Source organism: Pleurodeles waltl, chromosome 2_1 (assembly GCF_031143425.1).
Source record: "Pleurodeles waltl isolate 20211129_DDA chromosome 2_1, aPleWal1.hap1.20221129, whole genome shotgun sequence".
Classification (NCBI taxonomy): Eukaryota; Metazoa; Chordata; class Amphibia; order Caudata; family Salamandridae; genus Pleurodeles; species Pleurodeles waltl.
The window spans coordinates 538,289,261-538,307,805 of record NC_090438.1 but is presented as its reverse complement, the minus strand read 5'-3'; the positions used below and the strand labels follow the sequence as shown (position 1 = coordinate 538,307,805).

At 43.3% G+C, this 18,545-nt stretch overlaps 1 protein-coding gene across 1 annotated transcript in view; it reads left to right on the top strand.

The window, feature by feature from the left end:
- Positions 1-18,545, top strand: part of FBXL2 (F-box and leucine rich repeat protein 2) — a 403,194-nt gene that overhangs the window by 330,616 nt on the left and 54,033 nt on the right. Inside the window, exons 12-13 of the mRNA XM_069214254.1 lie at positions 8,390-8,434; positions 16,058-16,114. Coding sequence (XP_069070355.1) covers positions 8,390-8,434; positions 16,058-16,114 — 102 coding nt within the window. The remainder of the gene's footprint in view (positions 1-8,389; positions 8,435-16,057; positions 16,115-18,545) is intronic.

Here is an 18,545-nt window from a genome sequence, read left to right as displayed (position 1 = left end):
AACCGCTCAAGTGCCTGCCGGTGTTGTGCTGCAACAATTTAGCGCCCTACACCTGGCAATTCCAGGACACCCTCTGGCAGTTTCTTGAAGAAAGTTTACATTTTTTGGGGAATCTTAATGGGAAGGTTTTCACCACATATAGCAGGCATGGAATGAAAGTCATTTTAATGCGGTTCATGTAGCTACAACATGTAGGTACAGTCCATCCCATCTGTACAAGAGCGTTTCCAACAATGTGAGAACATTACTCATGTAAAGAGCAGAGCAGTCATTTTAGATGATAACACCAGGGCATTGTAGCAGGCCTTCCATGTAGCAGGATTTTTATGTACTGGTATCTGCCCTTTTACAGATGAGGGTGTGCAGTGCCTAAGGGTCGGCTACTAGCATCCTTGATGATTTCGTTAATTGACTTTGAATCCCGATGATTCATAGAAAGTGTCTATCTCTGCAACCAGGGCTGGTACTGAGACAGTTGGGTCCTTTAAAAACATAAAAATACTGTCGCAAAAAGGACAGCCTTAGGTGGCCCAAACATAGTCGCAGACTTGTTACCGTTTATGCTTTGTACCAGCTGCTCCATCACAAGAGCAAAGATCGGGGTGAGAGGGATCCACTGTGAGAGTGCACCATTGGCTCTTATATGCACTGTCTGCTAAAACTGGATAAATTTTAGGATGTCATGATCTGACCTATTGACGTCTAAGTCAGTATCTTAAAAAAAAGCATGCCTGACATCTCCTGACAAACCCTGTCTAGGGCTAGGATGCAAGGATCAGACAAAACGGATCCATTTTAGTGATCAAAATTCTGGTAAAGACTTTCTGGTAAAGATTTTCAGTCATTGTTAAGGTGAGCGATAGGGTGGCATGAACTGCATAATTTAGGGTCCTTATCATGTTTTAGGAGGACCATGATAGTCAACTCCATCATCCTGTGACCCACAGCACTCATATGGTTATAAAGTTTTGTTAAGGTATCAACCTAAGCGTCCTAAAACTGTTTGTACAATATCATTTAAAAGCTGGTATGGCTGGGCTTTGGTCTGAAGCCTTTCCTAAATCACTATCTGCAGCTTGATTGGAGATATTGGGTGTTCCCAGCTCTGGAATTGTTTCCTGTTGTAAAAGTGGGGCATACAGCAAGCTAAATAAACATCATGTCTTTTGGGAGTGTCAATTCCTCAAGCCCACCTAAAATCCCCATTCTGGAGGCTGAAAGATCAATGAACTCTTCGAGCACCATGCTGAAATTTGTGCCCACCACTAGCTTAACATTTTGGGGCACATTGGAGAAAAATTGTTTTCAGTCCTCCTTCAGCCCATCAATGGATATGATAGTGAGGGCCCTATCCTGCAGTTTATCTCTAACTCCCACTATCTTACCCAGCTGATCTCTGTTCATGATGTCTAGCTTAAATGGTAGGTCGTTCCTCAACAAAACAGCCTCCTCTTTTGTTTTTATTAGCGTGAGTGTGAGTGGGATTATGTTGGGTACCAGTATGATCTAAGTCTGCCATAGTAAGTGTGTCTCCTGCAATAAGGCTACCCCTCTATCTTTATCATGGAACTATTTTATGATTGTGTAACATTTGGTGTGTTCAAACCTAGTGTGTAGAGGGAGACCATCTGCAGTTCAACTGCCATCAAGGGGAGGGATGGTGCCCACTTTGCACGACAGTCACAAAATCAGTTCCCCGGCCGTCCCACTTTCCACTCAAGAGAGCTTGTGCCTGGATTTGTACCCTCTCGAATACTTGTGGCTTGTGAGAGTCATCAGTAAGCTATTGTCTCTCCACTCACATCCAGCGATTCTCGTTTCATATCCTCCAAAACAGAAGGTATACCTGTATGATGCAACAAAAACATATTATCAGGAACACCAAAACTTCTTCTGTTTGGGTGCGCCATGACTCTTGAAGTGTTTTGGCACCACTTGGTTACCCACAATGGACGGGACCCAGGCAAAGCACCACACAAAGGGAGAGCCACCCGGTGGGGGAGCTCAATTGTTCTGATCCATCCAGGGCATTAGTGATGGCTACACCTACTGGTTAGCCATCCAACAAGGATAGTTTTCTAACTGTTGGCACTTAGAATATAGTGTCCTTAGGTGTAACTGGGAGGCTAGATATTGTGGGCATCTCAATACCTGAGATTTTCCTTCCCAACAGTCAGTTGTCGTTTTTGGCAGGTCCCAGTGTGTCAGTGAGCCTTCGTGTTTCCTCCAACAAGGGGTGAACATCAGTCTAACAGTATAGTCACACATAAAGGTAATCCACTTTTGGTGAAGGGCAGCTGTTACGTCTGTGGATCCTTTGTGTTTGATAACTGTAATAGATGATATATTCCGGAACAGAGTTAGCAATTAAATCCGGTTCCTTGCTTTTGCTCCAGTAATTATTCTCACTTTTAGTCTGAAAAGTGGGCCCTACTTCACACATCAGGCTCTGTTTAGTGTGATCTGCAGAAAAGACCCAATGAGTTCTTTACCTCTTTGGTGATAATGTAACAAAAGAGTGCCTTAATATATAACACTAGATGAGGGTTGGAGACACTAGAGTTGACACCCCAGATTGTGACATTGTTTCCTCTAGATAGATTTTCGCTGTCTACCAACTTTTCTATAATGAGGGCATGTTCAGAGTTCAGCCCTGTCACCCTTTCTGCCAGAACATCTTGTTTATAGGCTGCTTCGCTGTGAGGTTTTTGACCCAGTTAGGTCAGCCTTTGACTTTCAGCAGGACATGGTCGAGTACAGAGGTGGTTTTGGCCAAGGCTTGGCTCAGGGAGAAGTGTTCCACCTTAAATTTGTGAATGCAGCATGTCACACGTGTTGAAGGAGGTTTGGGGTCCTCAAGGTCCAGTGTGTCAGGGTAGCAGATTTGAGGCTGCCACCAACTTTTTGTTGATCCTTTGGGTCTTGTTTTTGGCTATGTATCAGGTATCATATCAAAGGAGCCTTGGCATGCTTGTTTTTTGGGATGACGTAGCTTATGATCTAATGCTGTGTATTATGTATTGATGTGCTTACAGGTCCTTGACAGGACTGTCAGTACCCATGGAGGCCATGCTGAGGAAAGTTCTTCAGAAAGATAGGGATGGGAGGGGGCCCACCCAAGAATGATCATCATCTGGAAAGTATGGTGTCTAAGTGCATTGACCTTGGACCTTATAAACCCCATGCCCAGTCCGTAACCATACCTAAGGTGGCGACTGAATCCCCATGGCAACGGGCAACAGTCATTCCAAATAGGAAGGTGGAGGATTGTGGGGTGCCAATACCTCGAGCCTCAGTAGACTGTCCCACGTGTCTATGGTCCTTAGTAGTAGCATTTTGAGATGTTCTTCTGAGGTTGCTCCTGTCCCTCGCCCGCACCCACTCAGGTATCCCCTTTCCAGTGAGTGCAATTGACTGCCTAATCTAACCGCTCTCTAAAGATTGTACCCTGAGAGTTTTCCCCTAAGGGACCCAGGAGCTGCTCATTTGAATCCCTTAAAAACCAGACAGGTCAGTTTAAAATGAATGCCCCAATTACTTACCAGTAATTGCATTACTCTGAGTCCTGTTTCCTTGCTTCCATTCATTACAAAATGAGGCCATCCCACCTCACCAAACCTCAATCACCACGCTATCTAAATAAAAAGATACTCTCCCCTCTCAACCCCTCCTGTTCGTTTTTCTCAAAGCTGCTGTTCTACCCTACTTTGGCTGGCCTGTAACGGGGGAGGGTGGGAAAGGATGTAATGAATAGAAGTGAGGGAACAGGGCTCACAGTAATGTAATTACTGGTACATGATTAGGGCATTGCCTCATCATCCTTACTCTTGCTTCCCTTAATTAAAAATTGAGATATACAAAGCAATATTAGGACAACCAAAGAGTTGGTGCATGAAACTAAATCCTAAATCTTTATTGATATAATTGGAAAAGAATGAGAGAGTACCACTATTACTCCTTAGTGGACAATACTCTAGAACCAAAAACATTACTCTTTTTGTATTCTTGCACAAATCTGTAGTGGGAAGCAAAGGTCGAAGGAGAGGACCAAGTTACTGTCCGGCAGATTTCTACTATGGAAGCCCTCTAAAGCTCTTCATTTAATGTTAACATACTCCCTGTAGATGTGCCTTTTACACATAAGGGTCACATCTGTCCTGAAGCTTCATAAGCCAATGAGATCAAGGGCCTAACTCACCTACTCAAAGGTGAGGTAGAAGGCTTTAACCCCTTTTTTACTGGCTCAACATTGACAGACAATGACTCAAAGAGCTGAAAGGGAGCTACTCTTTCCAAATAAAGTAAAAGACTTCTCCTAACATCAAGATAATATAGTCAGATCTCTTCCTCTCTAATAGGAGAATCAAAAAATGATGGTAAAATCAGTTCCTATTCCTTATAAAAAAAATGAGTATTTATTTTGGCAACAAAGGAAGGAAAGTTCTTAAAATGACTCCGCTCCGATAAATTCTGCAAAAAGGGTGCTTGAAGGACAAGCCACCCAATTCCCCCAATCACCTAGCTTATGTAACCGCAACTAAAAAGAAAATCTTAACAGTTAAGGTTTTAATATCTATAGTTTCTAGAGGTTGAAATGGAAGACCCATCAAAGCTTCTAGTATCAAGGTGAGATCTCAGGTAGGAAGATGTTTCCCAGGGGAAGGAAAATATTTCTTAAGCCCTTAAAGAGAGGGCAAGTCAAGCCTTCTTTGTTGGAAAGACTTTTTCAGGACCTCCTGAAGGCTATGATTGTTACCGACTGAAGTTTCAGTGTAGACACCTTCAGCCCCAAAGAAGCTTCATCTTGAGAAAAGACACTATACCAATATGGGTGTGGAATCTTGACCCAATGAAATGTTGGTCTTGAGTTGGATTTAAATTGGATTTTTACCAACTGATTAGAAAGCTGTACTGCTGCAGGACTGAGACAGCTAGGCTCGTGTGCTGCTAAACCAATTCCTTAGATGGAGCATGAATTATCCAATTGTCCAGATCAAGGTGAAGGAATATCTCTTGTTGATGGATCAATGCCACCAAAGGAGATAGAATCTTTGCAAACACCTGTGAAGCAGATTTTGGCCTGAATGGCAAAACTCGGAATTTAAAATGATGATCATTTATGGTGAACCATAGAACTCTTTGATGATTTCCTGCTATTGGAATGTGTAAATAGATGTCTTAAACATCCGTAGATGTCATATAGTCCTGGATGTTCACCAACAGAATGAGGGACTGGAGAGTTACTATTTTGAAGTGTACTCTCCTGACCCAAACATTCTCTCTGTATTGAATATCAGTGGCAATAATACCTACTCACTGCAGCATGCCACACTGCACAGCTGTTTTGAAGAGTTTAATCGGTCCAAACTTTACCTTTTGTATCTAAACTATGCCCAACATGGCATCCTCAGACCTCAGCATTGAGTGGAAAATGTCTTACACAATTGTGTTGAATTCTGTGAGTAGATCTAGAAAGGTTCAAGAGTGACAGAACGCCTTTGCCCACAACCCCGCACACATGATTGTGTAATGACATCAATTAGGTCTTGTCACTATAGTGGAACCTTAAGCTTAACTTGAGAGTATAAGAAAGCTTTGAACTGGTAGATGACTGCTTCCTCCTTGACTTCAGTTAAAACAGATTAAGCTACCTTTATGGCAGAAAAGAGGGTCTGGGTAGTGGATGTTTTTTTTTTAATCAGGGATATTAGATCACTTGATCTTTAATATTTAAAGGGAATGGTTTATTATTCTGGTACCATATGGTGCAATGACGGATACATTTTATGGTAGCAGCACAAGCAAACCCATGGTAATCATGAAAGCCCTGACTGCAGCCTTGGTGTCAACAAATTCTTCATTTTCTTATTTTCAAAGTAGTCTCTCTATTTCAGACATTTTACATAGCCTAATTAAAGTAATTACCTATGGATTAAATGTCTGGCCTTCTTTAATTTTCCAAGATCAGGTGTTGTCTGCCATAAGTTAATTAAGTAGCATATAAAATTACTGATTCCCTCTGACAGTACTTAGCTTCCACAGTTCTGGCTTTATCAAGCTGTGTTTATTCAGGATAAATGTTATCATGAAGTGGTATGACACTACCCCTGAACATGTCTAGCTCTAGACAATGAGATGTCACTACTAAGTTGTTGTAAGTTATAGGTGTTAAGTATGTCCTTGATTTTAATATTGAGGTTTGAAGGAATATTCATCCTTATGTTGAGGTCTCCAAAAACCAAGAATTGTGGCACTACCTTTAAGCCCATACTGTCTTTGAGAGAATCAATAAAATTGCTACTGGGGGCAGAGGGCTATACGTTAATAAAATCCTACTCAAAATTTGGTTGTTAATCATCAGGTTAAAGAATATGACTTTGGCAGCATCCAACTTCTTATATAACACACATTCTAAAATGTTTAGCCACACCACACTAACCCTCTTCCTTTCCTTAGGTCTGTAGTTAGCCAATACTTTTGATTTTACAAACATTATATGTATACTATACCTACTTATAGAGGCTTTCACTCAGCCCTCTTCATCGATTGGTCTGGTTTTGTGTCATTCACAATTCTCTTCTGCCCTGCACCTCTCACAGCATAAGGTATGGAACAAATGACCAGCCCACTTCAATCATTAGCTATCTTCACTGTGACTGACAGCATTTCTTTCTTTCACAAGTAGCATTCCACACTCAAAGTAGTTCTCCTCAGCGCCAGAGACTATTTCAATGTGTGTGATTTTTGAGACCGGAAAAAGGTTGATTTTAGACGGCGTGCTTTTTAGATATGAGAGGCCCCAACAGCTATCCTAAAAATAAGATTTTGCAAAAACCATAACAATTCAAGCATTGACAAAATCAAAAGGTTGGCAGCAGCGCCTGAGCAATTGACTTTTAGCAGTGCTTGTTGTTTTTATGTTACATGTCTAAGTTTTTTATATTGCATGTCTGAGGTGGGAAGCATGCTCCGTCACAATGGTGACGGAGTATTCTTACCGCCAATATGGTGGTCCACCCGCCAATATAAATGCTGGCGGACCTTTGGTGTAACCATGGCAGAGGCTACTGGGTGTTCACCATGGTTACACCCCTCTGATGACCCACTGGAGTAAAAGCCTATGGAAGGTGACCTCTATGTCTTCCCATCTCATTTAGATGAGCAGACATATAGGTCAGTTTTCATTACCCATCACTGTCTGGAAACCCTGTTGGTAAGGGAGCAGTGGAAACTATCTAATTCCCCCTTCATGGAGATAACTTTCATGGCGTGGGGGGCTTTTTTTATTTTCAAAAGCAAAATCCTGCTTAATGGTTTTCTTCTTGGAAATAAAAAAAGATGTTTGACGCATGGCTTTGTCATGCTGATGGAGCTGTGAGAATTGACAGAGGCCGCCATGATGGTGCTTCCTGCCAATGCTTCAGAAATGACCCCCGACTTGGCATTAATTTCTAAATTTGGCAAGCAGTTACTTTGTCAGGGTGTTGGAGTAATTTTCTTCATCACCATGATGGGATAAACTACACCCGCCATGTACAAATCACCCCCTGAGTCCCAAAACCTCTTGATATAATTTTACTTAAGATGGGTGCAGAATATTCCTACAGCCAAATGTCAGTGAAAATTAAACAATCCAGATCATCTCTGTGTAAAAATATTGATGGTGTAGTCAACATTAGACACTAATACAAATTCCAGCTGCTTCACAGTAGTATTTATTGTACATGATGTCTTACTCGGGATGTTATTCACAGAAGTTATAATACCAGAGCGAGAGAAAAGGCCTGGAATATTGAGGACAACTGTCCTGCCTTACTTTGAGGGTGCACAGTCCCCTTAATATTGTTCAGTCATTGCAAGGTGTTGGCATCATACTGTTTTGTGAAAAACATCTTAGCATTGCAAGACAAACCCTTGCCGTGTACCTGGAACAAGCAGCACAACCGCCTCCATTCTACTCTCAAACCCAGACAGGCTTTGTGTCCCCGCAAATGATGCTCAAACTTTTAAACCTGAGGTTGAGCACCAATCACATAACGTCCATGCGATCTCAAGTTACTTGTTCTGCTTATGCAGTGGAGTAAATTTGTGTTTTTAATTAAGCCCCTGCACACAGAGTTACACAATATTCCCTGCTTCAGCCCCACTGTTAGTTAAGTCAGGTCTTATGACATAAAATGCAATACTGCGGGTGGACCATTGTTATAAGGAAAGTAAACACTCTAAATTGTTCCTTTATGTGGTGCATCAAGCGTGCCTTGCATTTGTGTGTGTGATATGTTAATGGTATTTTAGAGACCTTATTTGTTTTGTTAAAATGTTTTCATGCTTTTGGAATTGAGGTAATGGTTGGACTATTAAATGTTTCCTTAATTTTGTTTTCCTTCAGAATTGCCATGAACTTGAAAAGATGGACCTAGAAGAGTGCATTCTGGTGAGAATTACCATGCTTTTTCCCAGCTATGAGAAAAATATTACGCCTAGCCCAAACTATTTCATGACTACATATAACGTGCATTCCACATTTTGCATGAGTTCTTTTTAGGGTAGGTGAATGTTTTACAATTTGTTTTAAACCTTTATGCATTTTCGTTTAACAACCCAACAAAAGGTGCATGGTAAAAGGTGTCACAGTCATACAGCAGAAGTTATGTATGCAATCTCTGATTTGCCAGGTATACATAATCAATATATTTGTCAAGACAGTAAGCAGATTTTAAATGTCATAAATCCATGTGAGTTCTACTCGGCAATGTCATCTCACTTAGATAGTGTGGGGTAGTATCTTCGCATAACTCTAGATCCCCTGAGTCTGAGTCCGTACATGTGTCCTTGGGTTCATTGAATGAGTCCAACTTCGCACCCCAGGCTGCCAAATCCACTGTGGCCTTATCATCTGTACAAGAGAGCCTCTTGTGTTGTTCCTCAGCGACTCCCCCATTCCAAGACATCCTCCACCCATAGGATCTCACTCGTGGGCTGTGATTCCATCCATTCTATTGGTATTTTACGCTTTGCAAGAAGTAATGCCAGTTATCGAAGTTTATACAAGAACTTGCGTGCCTTGGGTCACCGTACCCCCCGCAGCCGGTATGCACCAGGTGTCATAGTGATATCTATCTCTAATGCTTCAAAAAAGCGGGGTATGACTGTTTCCCAAATCCCCTGGACCCCCACACAATTCCCACCCAGATGAATGAAAGAAGCTCCTTTCTCCCGCAACAAGTGCACTTTACCTTCCTATTAGGATCAATATAGTTGAGTTTAGCTGGTTTTACATATGTGTGATGTAGGAAATTAAAGTGGAGTAGTTTGAACCGGTTGTTACAGGATACCAGTTTTACTAGACTGCATGCATGCTCCCAGTCTGGGTCGGCAATAGTTTTGCTGAAGTCTGCCTACAAGGTCGCCCTTGCTTTATATTCCCATTTCATGTGATCCTCACAGAGTGCTTTGTAGAACTGAGAAATAAGGTGCCTGTCCTCCCCCCAGGGACCCCCCCCCCCCCAGTGTCTGTGAGGGTGTAGGGGGACGTTGGGTGCATGTACCATAGTTCTTTTGCAGTGTTTTCCAGTTTGGCATAGTGTAGAAATTGTCACTGTCCTACCTCAAATGTAGCTTGTGCTTCCTGAAATGTGATGAAGGTGTACCCAGGCTATAAATCCCCTGCTAAAAGACAGCCACTCTTCCTCCACTGCTCAATGGACATGTCCCAGTCAATAGAGTGGAAGGCCTCCAGTTCCCAAAGGGACAACTCCCTATCGAATGGAGCTCTATACAGTATCTTCTTCACCACTGTTTCCCATAGAAGTGCTATATGTCTGACCTGATAAGGCATCAATGTGTCTGCCTGACCTCCCCACATTAACAGACGCTGCAATGTGTCCTCTCTCTTTGACCCCTGTAGGAGCCGCTTCTCCCAGTTGATACCATCAGTAAGCCGCCTGTCAGCATGCTGCATTACAATATAATTGTATATCTGACAGAGCTAAGCCTCCCTCCTACATGCCTCTTTTCAATACTGCTAAGGTGGCCCTGTTACGTTTCTCTGCCCATACCTATAAGATGAGTAGACTTTCTATGGTCCGAAAAAAAGTTTAATGCAGTGGAAAGGCCACATTTTGTATGGCATAAAGGCACGTATGGAGAAAGACAATTTTTGCCACTTCTGCCCTCCCCATGGCGGAAAGGGGAAGTGTATTTCAGAAAGCGACCGATATGGTTAGTCCCTGTACTACCCTGTCAACATTAATTCTGCTCCATCGGTCTCCTGGTGACCATAATGCCCAGGTACCGGAAGCTCTCCTGTTCCAATTTGATTCCTAGGTCTGGTAATTGATCCCAAGGTTCCAGGCCAGCTTCCCCAAAGGAAACAGTAGTGTTTTCCCAAGATTTATCTGTAAACCTGACATGAGTCAAAAGTTCGGTAGGTGCTGCGTTAGTACAGTTACTGCCTCAGTAGGAGAATGGATATACATCAGTGCATTTTCAGCATATAATGAGATGATGTGGGTTGTCTCGTTAGCTCTTATACCCCATGGCTCCAATTCTCTGTGTAATAAAATGGCCATAGTTTCTAGTGCCAAGGCAAATAATAAAGGCTCGGGAGGGCATCCCTGTTGTGTGCCTCGCTCAACTGACCAAGCCTCGGAAACGTCACCTCCCACCATGATATGGGCTACAGGCCTTGTGTACAACAGGCGTACCAGTTCCTGAAAGGTTGGGCCAAAACCCTTTCTCCCGGACCACCTTCATGAGGTAGCTCCACCTCACCGTGTCACATGTCTTTTCTATATCTAGCATCATGAGGGCAAGGCCCTGGTCCGACCCTTCAGTCTCATGAAAGATGTGTGTTAAGCGTCTCAGATTAAAGGTTGTGCTGCATGAGATCATAAAGCCACATTGGTCCTCATGGACCAGGGTATAGATCACTCCTCGCAGTCGTGCTGCCAGTACTTTGCAAAGGATTTTAACATACTATTGATCATGGTGATGGGTCTGTAACAGGAAGTGTCCTCAGGGTCGCCCCCTAGTTTTAGCAGAAGGCTAATGATGCCTTCACACGTATTTGGGGTTAGGGCACCAAGACCTCACACCTCAGAGAAGACTTGCATCAGTTTTTTCTCTCAGACACCTGATAGAACTCTTCGGGGAAACCATCACCTTTGGTGGCCTTTGCCCTACTCAAATCCCAGAGTGGTGTCCACAGCTCTTCCATGGTAAGATCATATCAAAGTCTTGTGCATCATCCGGTGTGATATGAGGTAGTACCTCTCCAGCAGAAAAAAAACCTTTCCATCCTTTCAGGATTTACTTCCCCGCTCTCTCGATGTTCAGTGCGGAAATGGGATGCCAAAGCCGTTGGTATGTCAAGGGGCCGTGTGAGGATATTCACCACCCCCCCCCCCCCCCCCCCGAATCGCAAATCCGTAAAATGAGTGGGATCTCTTGCACTCACCACAGTATCCACACCAGTAGTTGGTCAGACTTATCCCCCTCCCTATGCAGTCTTTGTCTATAGGAGATGAAACTATGTTTATCTAGGGATGCCCATAGTCCTTGTAGGACTTGTTGGATCCGCATCACAGCACTTCAAGTGGCGGCGGATATTGCTTTGTACTTATGTAATGTCACTAGTCTCTGCTCTTTTCAATGTAAGAGGCAGGTTGTCGCCGAATCCCACATGTTGTTCCGATACAGGTACCCCTCAGAATGGCCTTAAGGGCCTCCCACCGCGTTGTCCGAAAGATGGTCAATCCCCAGTTACCGTCTATGCATGTCTGGAGCTCTTCTTTCAGTGTCTCTTGACAGCCCGCATCTTTTAACACATCAGGGGACATTTGCCATCAAGCGGCAAATGAGCCTCCCCTCCAACACAAGGATATCAACACCAGAGTATGATCAGCCATGTATCTGCCCAAGTGCTCCACCTCCTGCAGTGCCTCAAAGTCAAGTCCTGTAATAAGGATTCTGTTGAGCCGGCAGTATTTAGAATGGGTCAGTGAATGACAAATATATCAACATGATCGTGGGTGTAAAGCTCACCAGCTATCAAGTATCCCCAGATTCTGCATGACTTGAGCTAAGGTGGCAGTCATTCGGGGTTTAGTGCCCTGTTTTGGTTGGTGCCGGTCCCATTCTCCATCTAGGATACATTTAAGGTTGCCATTCATATAATGGGAGATCCTATGCCATCTTCCAGTAGCCCTTACAATGTGATATTGAATTGCCCATTGTCTACATTGGGGCCATAAGGGTTCAGGATAGTTATGGCTTTACTATCTAGCATGCTCTGCAGAAAGACATGGAACCCTTCAATATCTGCTTCCCTGTAAGTTTGACAAAATGGTACTCCTGGGGCCACCCATATCACCACCCCCCTGGCATACAAGTAGTATTGTAGAAATAGCTGTCCTCTCCATTTTTTTTGCTAGCTTTTGCACTTCTGTGCTCACAAGGTGTGTCTCCTGTAGGCAGGCTATTTGGATTCTGTGCTATCTTAGATATGAGTGGACTCTAACGCTTTGTGGAATCTCGCAAGCCTCAGGCATTCCAGGTGAGAATATGCACTTCCTCAGCCATAACACTGTATATCCCCTGTCTGAGCCTGAACTCGCCCAGCTACAGGGTAGATTGATCGGAGGATTGCTCCATGAAAGGAGGTAGCTAAATGTGCACCTACCCATGCACAGTAACAAGTTTAATCTTTAAACATGAATAAGCTTAAGAATAGTAACCAACCCCCCACCCCAGACAAACCACATAATAAATACAACCAAGAATACTGTCCATCCATAGATCTTGACACTGTCAGAACTAGCAGCCTAAACCTACACCCCCTAATGAACTCCTACTACTAATGTGGGAAGGGCTCTCCACCACCCGCACTGCCATGAAGATTGCTGCATTGTACATAATTCACTGCTTCAACAGCATCAATAAGCATTTGCATCATATAACCACATTACCGCACTTTAAAGATGTTCTCCCCCCTGTAAAATAGAAAAAACATATAGAAGTGAAGAGGCGTGAAAACTGGACATATAGAGCTCCAACATCAGTCTCCTAACCCTTTCCCCCATCATATAGCAGGAGCCTATGTCATTGCAGGCAGTACTGGGCACAATTCAACATCCTACGACCCAGCCAGTGGCACCAGGGAGGCTTGTGCTATGGTGCCATCTTCCTGTACCACAATACACCCAGAGTCTCAGAAGTCTAGACCCTAAGTCGCCATTCTCTGTGGATCTCTACCAGGACCTCTAGTTTGGGCCACATGCCCCTTGCCCGGAGCTGGCTGTCAATTTCCATGTGCCCATCTTGTCACGAGGGACTTTTTCCTGCATCTCCATCCACTGCCACACCTCATCTAGAGAGTCCTAAAAGTGGGACTTGCGCCTCGAGATCACGCAAAGATGGGCAGAATATAATAACATGTATCGGGGTCCCATCAAGCACAATTTGCTCTTGACCGCTAGAAAACTCTTCTGGTTGTCTTGCACCTTGTGGTTATACTCAGGGTACACAGATATCTTGAGATTCTTGAAACAGGCGTTTTCAGTTTCCCGAGCAGCACGAAGAGTACAGTCCCTGTAGTTAAGGAAATGTGATATTATGGCCCTTGGGGGACCCCCAGCTGGTGAGGGGCGACCAGGTCATGATGAGCTCACTCAATGGCGAAGAATGGCAGGAGACCCATGGACTGCAGATTTTCCCAGATCTAGCTTTCAACAAATTTCTCTGTCTATGTTCCCTCCCCCCCCTCCAGGAAACCCCAGGAGGTGCAGGTTGTTATGTCACAAACATCCCTTCTGCTTCTTCAGCAGGAACTTCCAGGGTCTCAGTTTTTGTTGTGACGGCAAACAGCTGTTTTTTTAATGCCTCTGCCTCTCATTGTGGGTCTGAAATGAACCCTACCACCACCTGAACCCTGTCCGATACCTTCCGTAGGTCGGCACGGAGGACGTTTGCCTCCAGGGCCACAGTTTTGATTTTTCCCTCCAGCGCCACAAGATCCCTTGATAGCTGCCATGAGTTCCACCCTTGATTGCTCCTTCACCGAGGGGGCCACCGCGTTATTCCTTCAGGTACCCCCCTGGGGTGCCGGGATAGTCTGCATGGTGTATTGCTCCATTATGTTACTCTGTGGGGCTCCAGTGTGCTTAGTCTTGCCCATGGGGAGACTAGCCGCAAATGTTTTACAAAACTGATTAAATGTGCAGTTTGTGAAGTATGTTAACCTTGTAGCAACCATTTCAGGAAATGCTTTTCCTGGAATGTTCCCACATAGATATGGATTACATGCGTCCCCTAAATTCCATTGCGCTAGTAAATTGGGTCACTAAACCCATCACAATTTAAAGTTGTTCATTTCCATTCTGAAAGCAGTCGAAATCTCTGTGCGAAAGACTGGGGGAAAACTTGTGAAAATTCTTGTAGAAACATCAATTTCCAAATGCTAAACACTTGTAATTCATGTTATTTCCCCACACTAGAAATTATCTAGACCCCTGGTAATAATGGTTTACATACCATATGTACCTTGAGTTATGGCTAATTGTTTACATGAGGTGCTTTGAAATGTGTATTGTGTAGAATGTTTTCCAGTGTCAACTTATTTGAATGTGTAGGTTCCATTGGGCACTATTTACCTCACTTTCAGTCCTAGGATACAACAACCCCAGTCTAAAATGCAAAGGTCACAAACATTGACATCTTATTGCACCACCACAAGAAGGCTTTTTAGTGGATAATGTTGGTTTTTAGATTTGAGTAATTCAATGGGCATTTATTAGCATTTTATTGTAGTTTGGGCCTCTCTCTTAACAAGTATCTTTCTGGCAGCATAGAAAATCTGTACTGCACATCTGAAAGTGTTTGGTGCTGTAAAATTAAAGTCCCCGCGTCGGCAAACATCTTGGTTATTGTTCTAATGGTAGCTAGCATATATTTAGTAGATTTGTTAATCTCTGTAAATATTGTAACTCATTCTTGCAATGGTAGTTTCAATTGAGCATAACCAGCATCAATCCAATAAAATACATTTACAACATTGTACATTGTTTGTACTCTTGATAATGTTATCAACCCGTTGTTTAAAGCTATTATATTTAACTTATTTGTTTATCTACTTACCTTGTTTCTGCATATGAAAAATATTTTAAAGCAAGCCAAACTATGCATAATTTGTTTCATTGACATACACTAGGTCTCAAAAAATAAATTATAGTTTGTTACATTGTAAATTATGATAAGTTTACGTCCAACCCAGGAAGAGAACTGTTTTGACCCTGCCAGAAGGAATTCCCTAGGTGGACAGGTCTCCTAGACTGGGCAGATGTGAAAATGCTGAGTGGATCATGTATGCCTGTCTGTGTGCCCAGTGGGCACAAATATTTCCTCTTGATGGAAAGGAGCTATTTGGTCTCTGACATGTGGAATGACCCACTGTATCCTCTTCCCTTGGGATCCATTACATCCCCTGGCACCACCCAACATGCTGGAGTGCCAGGTAGAGACTCACCATGGTCCTCATAGACACTGTACACAATTAAACCAGAAAGGGGCTTGTCAAATCTAGAATGGTGTGTTTCTGTCACAGATGACTCTAATGCAGATTGGACATTAGTAGCTGGCGGTGATATGAGCAGGTAGGATTCACACTGTGATGCCTACTTGCAATTCTGTCTCTGTCTGCATGGCTACAGTGATTGGTCTTGACTCCAGAAGGCAGAATATTATCACTAGTGGGAGTATCCACCTAACACTACAACACTTTCCATAATTGGTGGTAGCTGCTCCACTGTGGTGGCCAAAGTTGCTGTCACGAGCTACCACTCTATTGTTTGTTGAGTGTCTTTGTCTGTTATGTTGGTAAGTATGCCATATGTCGATGCTTCCAGGGTAGCATTTGTCTCCAGAACTGCCGTAAATATGAGATAATGATATGTGGTATTACTCAGTAGTCAAACAGCATAATTCCGTATGAGAAAAATAAAATGGGTCTTTTTTACATTACTTACCTTTAATGTTGTTTTTCCTTTTCATCTTTAAATAGATCACAGATAATACTTTGATCCAGTTTTCCATACAATGTCCAAAACTACAGGCTTTGGTAAGTTTGCAATGTTTGGTTTGTGTGGCAAAAAACATCAGCAAATAATTATTCTAGCCCCCATGCGTGATAAAAATGAACTTGTTTACTGTCTTTCTACCTTTATCCTCTGACTAAATTGTATGTATTGCAGATGTCATTGAATGCGTAGCATAAATAAATTGTACTTGTTGTTTAGAATGTTTTCCAAAAGGGGGGAGTGGTGTTATTTTCCCCTCTGTTGGTGTAATTCGTCACTAATGTCTGATTGTTGAGCTTTTCATGAAAACACGACTATAATTCTTAGTATGGTTATAGAGAAAAAACAATTAATTGATAGTTATAAAGGTAAACACACTTCTACAGAATGAAAATTGCATGTTGTAAATGATCTTTAATTCCCCAATGCTGCATAATGCCCTATTTTCACAAGTCTACATATATCTTGTTCACGAAAATACCCCAGGCATGCGTATGCATGTTTTTAGGCATATTTTCTCAAAAAATATATATTCGGAAAGCACAGTATACTGAGAGATATTTCTCACTGCAGATTCCTTACTTTAGAATACTTATGAGGTGCCGGACTGGATTTGTAAAGCTTTCACCAGCAATGCTCCGAGCTTCAGGCAATGCCTTAGCAAACGTAAGCATTTACGGAGGCGATGCTGCAGATATTTGGCCCTCTTATGTTTTCTTCTTGCATGCCTTCAGGCCACAAGGATCCACAGGGGGCCTCTGTTGGGTTACTGCAGACGGATTCGTCTTCTTCACTATCTGACCCCCTTTCCCAAATTATGTGCTTTATAGCAGCCCCCTTACAGACTACCTCCCTAGCTCCATGACGTGCGCCTGTAGCTTTCTTGTCAATGCCTGTACCGATAGTTCTAGAGGAGGAACCAGGGCTGGTTACGATGTCTGACTCTGAACTAATACCCGCACGATCCTGACTGATGTGCACTATGAAATTATTAAACCAACCGCAACCAGTCACTCTACAGTCTGATTCTTATCGTATGCCTCTGCTAGGGCAGAGGTACTGTCAGAGGCTTCATTTTCTTTTTGGTTTTGAATATGATGAAAGCTTGCCACCACCTAGAGATGTTGATGGTGGTGACTGGGACGATTTACCCCCTCCTTATGATAAAGACAATTTTCCCATGGACTTACAAGAGGGGATTGGGCTTGATACTTCCCCTAATATAGGGTTGAATTTGCGATTTGGACCTACAGCAGAATAGAGCGTGTCATTTACAGTGGTATTTCAATGACGAGCTGAAGTCTTGGACCTACAGCTGCCCTCTATTGAAGTTGAGGCAAATGTCCTTATGGAAATCCTCCACATCTGAAACTTTACCCCCTTTCAACAAGGCCCTCGCTGTCACCTTAATAGACACAGGGTAAAGCTCTCTTCTTGCCTATTGGTGAATGGGCAGGTGGGCAGACGTTACAGACAGGCCCCTGGCAATCCTGATTTTCTCACTAAACATCCTGATCCAGAGAAATATCCTACTCCAGAGAGTTTGGTTGTTGAGCCTTCAACCAACATGGTGAACCTCAATGTGTTCCCCATGACTTCCATGGATAGGGAGTCTAGAATGATTGAGGCATTAGCAGAATGGAGTGGTTTCTTAGGCTAGCCTAGGATTAAGATTTGTCAATGTAGTATGTTTATTGGGTTGATGTATGCATGCCCTCTGGAACATGGGCAGCGAGATCTTGCTGACGGTCTTGGACACGGACGCAAACCATTAAAAATGCCCAAGATGGGGCCAAATACATGATTCGTACCAGCTTTGAAACTACCAATCTTCTGGGAAGTGTGATTGGCACCAGTGAGGTACTCCACTGCCATGTCCGGTTGTGCTCCACAGTATACTCTGAAAACATGCTAGCCTCTCTCATAGAGATGGCTTTCGATGCTGTTCTCCTGTTCAGTGGTAAAGCTGATTCTACCTTAGAATGTTTCAAAGAAAATAGAGCCACATCACGCTTCCTGGTCCAGTTTCCTTACCAGTTTAGGAAATTCTGAGGATACTGCAGGGGACTGACAAATAGGCAGCTTCAGTCTCCTTAGCTACTGCTGTAATCACCCTTGTCTTTTTGAGGTTGGGTACGTGGCTCTGGCTGGCAGCATGCAGGCCTAAAAGGGTACCAGTCTTACCATTCCTCTAACCCTGTAGCAACATTAGTGGAGCGCAACCACCCTGTGGGAGGCAGGACCCGGTATTTTCTCCCAGGGTGGCAATCCATCATGTCTGAATCAGAGAGAATCTCAGGGAAACACCTGCCCACTCAGTTGCAAGAGGAGCGAGTTTTACTTTCCCAAGGACCAACAAGAGAGTCTTAGACTGATATAGGGGATGGTTGCTAATGTTGCTATTCTGTTGTGCCGAAGCAGGATGGAGGCCTTCAGTGTAGCCTAGACCTTTGTCCTTTGAATGCCGTCTTG